This window comes from Aplysia californica, unplaced genomic scaffold, assembly GCF_000002075.1.
Source record: "Aplysia californica isolate F4 #8 unplaced genomic scaffold, AplCal3.0 scaffold01410, whole genome shotgun sequence".
Classification (NCBI taxonomy): domain Eukaryota; kingdom Metazoa; phylum Mollusca; class Gastropoda; order Aplysiida; family Aplysiidae; genus Aplysia; species Aplysia californica.
Genome location: NW_004798680.1, coordinates 84,990 through 93,098, shown reverse-complemented (window position 1 = coordinate 93,098; position 8,109 = coordinate 84,990). Strand labels below are relative to the sequence as shown.

The 8,109-nt window shown below is 42.2% G+C and overlaps 1 protein-coding gene across 1 annotated transcript in view; it reads left to right on the top strand.

Annotated features, from left to right (window-relative positions):
• Positions 1 to 302: 302 nt before the first annotated feature.
• Positions 303 to 8,109, top strand: part of LOC101852144 (probable palmitoyltransferase ZDHHC12) — a gene marked incomplete in the record, with an annotated part of 11,166 nt that continues 3,359 nt past the window's right edge. Inside the window, 5 exon segments of the mRNA XM_005112788.3 lie at positions 303 to 438; positions 1,819 to 2,084; positions 2,948 to 3,102; positions 5,257 to 5,415; positions 7,109 to 7,275. Coding sequence (XP_005112845.2) covers positions 1,976 to 2,084; positions 2,948 to 3,102; positions 5,257 to 5,415; positions 7,109 to 7,275 — 590 coding nt within the window.

Here is an 8,109-nt window from a genome sequence, read left to right as displayed (position 1 = left end):
CTTTCGACTCTACTTGTCCGGGACAACCCGGGCTGAAAGGTATATGAGGGGGAGATAGGGAAAAAAAAGAGAAAGAAAGAGAGAAAGAGAAAGAGATTCGAGAGGGAGTGAAAAACAGACAGAAAGGAAGTAAGAAAGAAAGAAGAAGAAGAAGAAGAAGAAGAAGAAGAAGAAGAAGAAGAAGAAGAAGAAGAAGAAGAAGAAGAAAAAGAAGGATAAATAAGAACAAGAACAAGAACAAGAACAAGAACAAGAAAAAGGCGCTAGGCCTATTTAAAAATAACGTCTTTTGGATTGTCTCCCTGGATGGTGCGAGAGACAGTTACTTCCCCTTATTTCAGCAGTCGCTGTCGTCGATCACATCGTCACTTCGTCACTCGTCAGTACCAATAACAAGAATGGCTTCTTGCCAATTTTTGGGTTTTAATCGTTTCGTATGTAAGTAGCCTAGCTTTTGTAAATTTTGCTAGCATTTTCCATGGAATCAGCCAAGCCTAAAGATTGATGAATCGTGTCTGGTTTCTAAAAAAAAGTCAGAATACTTTTAAATCTTACTGCATCCCTATCATTGTTATCAATCCATCATCAGGCTACTCTGGTTCGATAATCCAACTGCCAAGCAATAATAATCCCTGGGGCAGGTAGATCTAGATCTAGTGTTACAGTTGACAGTTACAGCACGATAGTGTGCATCGTCACACCATTTCATGCCTATCATAATCATACAACCGTGATACGGCCACCTCCATTCACCCGGGGTGAGAAGCGCAGTTGTACTCCGTTTACCCGGTAGGCCTCTCAGCAGTCTCACCCAGGGTAAGAATTAGGCAAATAATCTGGCTATTCTCACCCGGTGTGCGTTCACCGCATAGAAGTAGAAGTGCATCGGCTCAGGCCGATCACTATGGGTGAGAGGGCCAGTCTTTTTGGCTATTCTCACCTGGTGTGCGTTCACACATTAATTGTAAAAAGATATCTACCAACTACCAACAAACGTTCTGGAGCGTTCTTGTAATGAATGTTGAAAGTGAAAGCATGCAATTTTGTTCTGTAGGCAGTGAGAGAGTGGGGAGAGAAAGAGATAGATCTAGAATCTAGGTCTAGAGAGAGAGAAGTAGCTTAGCGAGAACTTCCACGCAAAACACTATGGCGACCTGCGTAGTTCGGCTCGATTCGAATAGTATTTAATAGCCGTTGCATCTTTGTAGACAATCAAATTAGTTTACACTTTTGTGCTGCGAAAACATCATTTTTTGGGGGAGGGGGGGTCAATTTGATCATCCACACCTATACACAACAGTATTAATTAAAAAGATGAAAATATTTGGAGTAATTTTGTTTCAGTCAAAACACGTTTTATGTTACTGTTGTACATTGTACTGTATTGTACAGCGCTCAGAGTCTGTGTACTTAAATCAGGGTTGAGCGCTATATAAATGTTATTATTTATTATTAAAAAATTTAGAAAAACAAGTCTTGTTTCTCACAGGGTGAGAATAGCCAAAGCTGGCAAGTCTCACCGGGGGTGAGAGGTCAAACGTATTTTTATTCTCTCCCAGGGTGAGAATAGCCGCTTCCTTCTGTGTAATATAATTATATATTTAACTCCCTGACCCTGACAATATTGATTTTTAGTGCTGAAGACCTCAACATGATAACATTAACTACAAGAAAACAATGGGTAATTATTAGGAATCGTTGGTGGCCCCACAAGTAGCCTACAAGAAATACTAGGTTATAAAACTGAAATATATATATAATATATATTCATTTTCTTGAAATTTTGAGTTTCATATATATATTTGTGTTTTCTTTCAGGATTCAGCGATTGTCATTGGTGACACATCTGCTGTTGTTCTGACTCTCCCTTGCAAGTCAAGAAATGAAATCCTTATCATTTATGAGTTGTGGAGAGCAGTCCTGAGAGTTGAATGTTGCCATTGTCCTAACTCAACTAACTGTGTGAAAGTGAAACATGGGGCGGTGCTGTGCTTGTTCGCTGAGTGCGGCACTGTTTGTGCGGACGTTTCACACTCTCATAGTTGTTGGAGTTCCTGCATCACTCGTCTACAGAGAGTCATCTTGTGAGTCATGTTTTATTTTCTTCTAGCTTTTCAATCAATAGTAAGTAAAATTTAATTTTCTGGGGCCCAATAAATGAGTAGATTTTGGCCATATTTCTAAGCCTGACTTCGGCTTATTTTTGTAATAAATAACTGGAAGTATTTAAATTTATTTTAGTTTCTTACTTTTCTCAGACATCATTTTGGCTTGGCCATTTTAAAGGCGATTCCTTTGGTTATTTTGAGTTGTGCGGCGGAATGTGCTGATGTGAATGTTTCTTCCTTTAGAGGTTCAATATATTTGTGTTTGTGTGTGTGTGTTTGTGTGTGTGTGTGTGTGTGTGTGTGTGTGTGTGTGTGTGTGTGTGTGTGTGTGTGTGTGTGTATGTATGTGTTGTTAAATGGTCTCAGTCTCACTATGTGATGTGCATTTTCTGTACTCTAATTTATCAGTAAAGTTGAGTGATGATTCTGCACCTTACAATGCTAAGCACCTTCTAGGGACTAGGTGCTGCACTATAGATTATTATTATTGATGTTGTTGTTATTATTATTATCATCGTTTTATTATTATTATTATTAATATTATGAACAGTAATAGTTGTAGTAGTAGACTTAGCAGTGGTCATTTTTATTAATCATTGTTGTTTTTATTTTACTATATCTGTGGCCCAGTGGTGCACAAGTCCTTCTTGGGATTACGTGGTATATATTATTATTATTATTATTATTATTATGCCAGGATCTGGACAATAAAGATGTATCTTATCTTATCTTATCTTATTAATACTCTGATAAGTAGTAATTAGTAGTACAATTAGTAGCAGTGGTCATTTTTATGAATTATTGTTATCTTTATTACGCTGTGTATATCTGTGGCCCAGTGCTGCACAAGTCCCTCATTGATGGACAACACGTCGTTTTGGGCGTGGCCTACGTGGCGATGGTGCTGTGGTCCCTGGCCATGTACTACGTCACCTGCTTCACCGACCCTGGCTACATCCTCATCAACAGGAGTAAGAAAGAGAGGAAAACAAAGGTCTGTGCCATGCTTCACTGAGAATTATTACCCAATAGTTGCTATTTCCTTTTCTTCCTTGTCTAATAATGAGCGTTTGGACTTCTCTATTGACACTCTGCTCTTGGCACTCATATGACCTTATGACCTTATGCAGTGGCGAGCGCTGTTAAGCCTTACTAAAGCAAAACTAATAATGAGCTGTTTGCTGACTGTGCAAGAAATGAAATTTTGAGTTGAGAGGTACACAACGGTACATTGTTTGTTACTTTGACTGACTGAAGCTTTATCCTCTGAAGTTTCAGCTTTGTGAAACTGACTCATTTTTTAAAATATTGAGGTGTTTTCATGCCCCATATGCATCAGATAGATTGTTTAGGAGGTTGTCTTCTTCCAGACCCTTCCTGGGGGCTCTGTGGCGCGAGGTTAAAGGTGTTCGCCTCTCATTCAAAGGTCCTGGGTTTGAATCCGGGTAGCAACAGATATTTTTGCTTCTCTGAAATTGTTTCCTTTCACCTCCTTTCCTGCTCTCTAGCAATGTTCTGTCGTCTGCTTTCTTCTCCACTTTCTGACCCCCACCCCCTCACCTCCTTTACCCCCTCCTCTGAGCTTCTGACTCTTTCTGCAGCCTTTCTCCGGCTACTCCTTGACTCTTTCTTACTGCTGTCTTTCAGCCACACCCCTGGTCTTCTGGTAGTAAAGATCTACATCTAAAAATCCCTTGGCGGTCTAAAATCAATAAGAGTATTCTTCGGTCGCCATCCGTGCAAAATTCAAAATTTCCTACCAACTGAAAATGTTAAATGTGTCCCGCACGCTCATAACACCTTATGCAGTTGGGAGCGTCGTAGAACACTTGCCAAAAAAAAAAAAAACCAAGACTGTGCCTGTCAAGGCCAAGGAGAGCTGAGAGGGATACAACATCCCAGCGGAGAGACGAAGATACTTGATGAACATTCTTCCTTAGGGGAATTGAACTCATCAGGTCCCTTGTGTGCCCCAGCAAAACGTCTTACCAGCTTCACCACAACTACTGGTAAAATAGACTGTCAAGGACTCTCTGCGGGAATACTGTCTCTCACCCAGCCCTAAGTTGATCCTGACTCCGACTGGCACCGTCAATGCAGCCTGTCTCCTAAATGATCAAATTGTGTTGATGGGGCGTAATATGTTTATTTCCATACAAGTTAATTTTGAGCAAGACACATGGGGAAGACTGAACAAGACACATGGGGAAGACTGAACAAGACACATGGGGAAGACTGAGCAAGACACATGGGGAAGACTGAACAAGACACATGGGGAAGACTGAACAAGACACATGGGGAAGACTGAGCAAGACACATGGGGAAGACTGAACAAGACACATGGGGAAGACTGAGCAAGACACATGGGGAAGACTGAACAAGACACATGGGGAAGACTGAGCAAGACACATGGGGAAGACTGAGCAAGTCACATGGGGAAGACTGAGCAAGACACATGGGGAAGACTGAACAAGACACATGGGGAAGACTGAACAAGACACATGGGGAAGACTGAGCAAGACACATGGGGAAGACTGAACAAGACACATGGGGAAGACTGAGCAAGACACATGGGGAAGACTGAGCAAGACACATGGGGAAGACTGAACAAGACACATGGGGAAGACTGAGCAAGACACATGGGGAAGACTGACTGTAAGGTTTACCGGCCACAACTTGGGAGGAGTCTATTTCTTCTTAGTTAAATTGATAACATTTCATCATCATTGATAGATGTATATATATATATATATATATAATCAATAGAATGTTGCCAGTGTAAAAACAAGTTGACCTTCTCCTATTTGTTCTCCATGTTTCCTTCCCTCATGCCCTGTCAACTTCTCTGTTACTTTTATTACTCTTTCTAGAAACACTTTGGTTCTCTCTCCATGACTCCCAGTCTCTGGGTTACTCCCCTCCCTTTCTCTATTTCCTTTTGCTGTATCAATTTCTCCCATTCTTCAGCGTTTTGCTCTCGACTCTCAACTCTCCTTGATTTATCTTTCGTTTCTCCCGCTGTATTTACTGACCAATGTGGTCTCTTTCTCTTTCTCTCCCTCTCTCTCTCTCTCTCTCTCTCTCTCTCTCTCTCTCTCTCTCACTCTTTCTCTCTCACTCTCTCACTCTCTCTCCATTCTGTCGTCAGATGATCAAGCCGATGGCGAACAGCGATGATGACGATGAGGAGGAGGGGGGCATGGAGGGAGAGGAAGGAGAGGAGAGTGGGGAGGAAAGTGGTCACATGATGCCCATGCAGAACAAGGCGGGCTTCAAGTACCGAGTCTGTGACTACTGCGAGATCATGGTGAGCAGAATTCTTCGTCACTGGCTTCCCTGCTGGTACACGTAGGTGCAGTCGAGTCTGTCCGAGACAGTCACCCTTTCGCGACCTCAGTGCTGTCTTGTCTCTCCACTTTTTTAAACAGTGAGAACAGTCCATAACAAAGAGTGAGCTTAAGAAGAAGTCCCATTTTCACTAAACAGTATGTAGATACGACGAGAAGACACTGAGGTGGGGAATTGTCGAGGTGAAAAGTGGGTGTCTTCTTAGATAGGTGGATGGCTTGGACAGTGTGATCATAGGTGGATGGCTTGGACAGTGTGATCATAAAATAGGAAAATTAAGGTGGGGAAATGGGCACTGGTCGTTTGTACAGGTGAATGTTTTGGACAGGTGACAGTCAGCACAGGTTTGACTGTATTCAAAATCATGTTGGAAATATGTTGTAGGTCTATATATATTTGCTAAAAAGTTTACTGCCATCAATCCCACAATTGAGTTTGAGGAAAGAAAAGATATCAGAGTATCAGGGTTGTTTTTTTAGCCCCAAAGAAACAATTGATAGGAGTACTAACTTGTGTTGCATGCTCAGCTATTTTGAAGACAGTTGTTTTTAAAAAAATATACATTGGTGTTTACTTAAACTGAGATATGCAGGACTGCCGGATTTTCTTTGCTTTAGCTGGGTTTATTTATTTAGAGAACAACACTCATCACTTAGACTTCGAGCCATCACGTGGATGTTTTGTCTTGGGCACTCTGGAGTGACAGGCAATGAGGAGGCTGATAGGCTGGCAGGCAGTGCCGTGGTTGATGGTGAGGTGAAATTTGACAAAGGAGAAGTGTTGAAGACCCTGGAGAAAAAGTTGCGGGATGAAGAAGACAGGGAGACAGCAGAACACCACGCAATCATTAGGATGCGGGAAATGGGGATAGAGAGGGGAGAAGGAAGAAAGGAACGATTATCTGGAAAGGAAAGACGTCGTCATAATCAGACAGCCACCGGAACAATCAGTATGGATACCTTGCGGGCTTTGGTGCTGGGGGGAACTGAGCACTTATGGACATGTCCGGTGTGCAATGACGTTGTTGCCCAGGACAGGTAATACAGGTATTTATGTAGAGAAGTTGCTCAAATGGAAGAAGAAAGATCAGGGATTTTCTTTTCTTTCAGTTACCAGCTGATTTCAGATTAAACGTGTTCGATTTAAGCAGACTCCACGGTATGGGTACCCGGCCATAGACAGCGAAAGATCTTGTCAGTATGTTAGTGTTTTAGCGCCTATAAATGGCTGCTTGCACTGTATGCTTCCCAGGAAGTTGAGGTTGTTTCAGAATGCTCTCAGGTCTGCTGGGGTAATAGTATACATTGTGAAGCGCATAGAGCTTGCTGTTGAGCGGGGATTTGCGCTGTGCAAATGCTATTATTATTAGTATTATTATTATTATTATTATTATTACTATTATTGTACCTGCAAATATTGGTCTAGAGTGTTTGCCCTCTGTGTTGTCTCGCAGTAACCAGTGGATGGTTGGCGGGTGCTCTGGTGTGGTTTGCTCCTTCTTTCCTATCAAACATCAATCGTCCCGATCTCTCCTCCTTCTTTTTTGTGTTCTGCTTGTTACTCTCTTGTAACGCCTCAAATCTTCTGGCGCTCATATGACCTTATTGTGTTGCAAGTGCCGTAAAACTGTTTACTAAAACTCAAACTGGCAGCAACCAATGAGGGCCAAGCACTGCGAGGACTGCAACAAGTGCGTGCACAAGTTTGACCACCACTGCCCCTGGCTGGAGGCGTGTATCGGGGAGCGTAACCACCGCTACTTCTGGCTCTTCCTGCTGTCCACGCTGGTGCTCATCTTGTGTACCGCGGTCCTCACCTGGTGAGTTGAGTCGCCGCCTCAGGGCAAGTCACTTGTGTCTGCTCTATAGTGGTGGGCAAAGTGGGGATAACCGGAGAATTCTCAGTGAAACATTTTCCAAATTCAGACTTGTAAACTCTATTTCTTGACCTGGTGAGTCGAGTGGCCTCGCCACAGGGCTGTCCCCAGGGCTTTATGCACCCCGCTTAATTTAGCAAAATTTGGTCATTTTTTTCATTTATAATTTCTGATTATTTTCCTTTATCATTCTTTGTTAAAATTAACAGAATCGCATTATTTCACACTTTTTGGGGCTAAGTTTGGATAATTTTATAACTTTTTTTTGCATAAAACCCCTGGGACAACCTCACGGCAAGTCAATTGTGCCGGGTTTATGGACAGTGGGGAAAACTTATATAGTTTTCTGGGGTTTAAAAAAATTTTTTTTTTTATTTTTTTTTTTTTAAAGTTTATTTTTCACCAGCGTCTGTCGTGTAGCAGTTACGCACTTTAGTGGATGGTTGGCGGGTGTTCTGGTGTGGTTTGCTCCTTCTTTCCTATCAAACAACTATCATCTTTATCTCCCCTCCTTCTTTTGTATGTTTGTCACTCTCTTGTGAACTGCTATTCCTTGGGTGCCTTGATGGTCGAAGCAGACCTTGTGCTGTTGAGGCTAGAGAGGTGAGCAGAGTAAGCCTGATTCCCTGTAAAGACTTCTCTGTTGACATCCACCCCTTGGCGCTCATATGACCTTATGCAGTTGTGAGCACCGTAAGGAATGTGTATGTGTCGGTCGGCCGTCATGACAGTGGAGGATTAATTGACGCGTATATATATGTATATATATATATATAT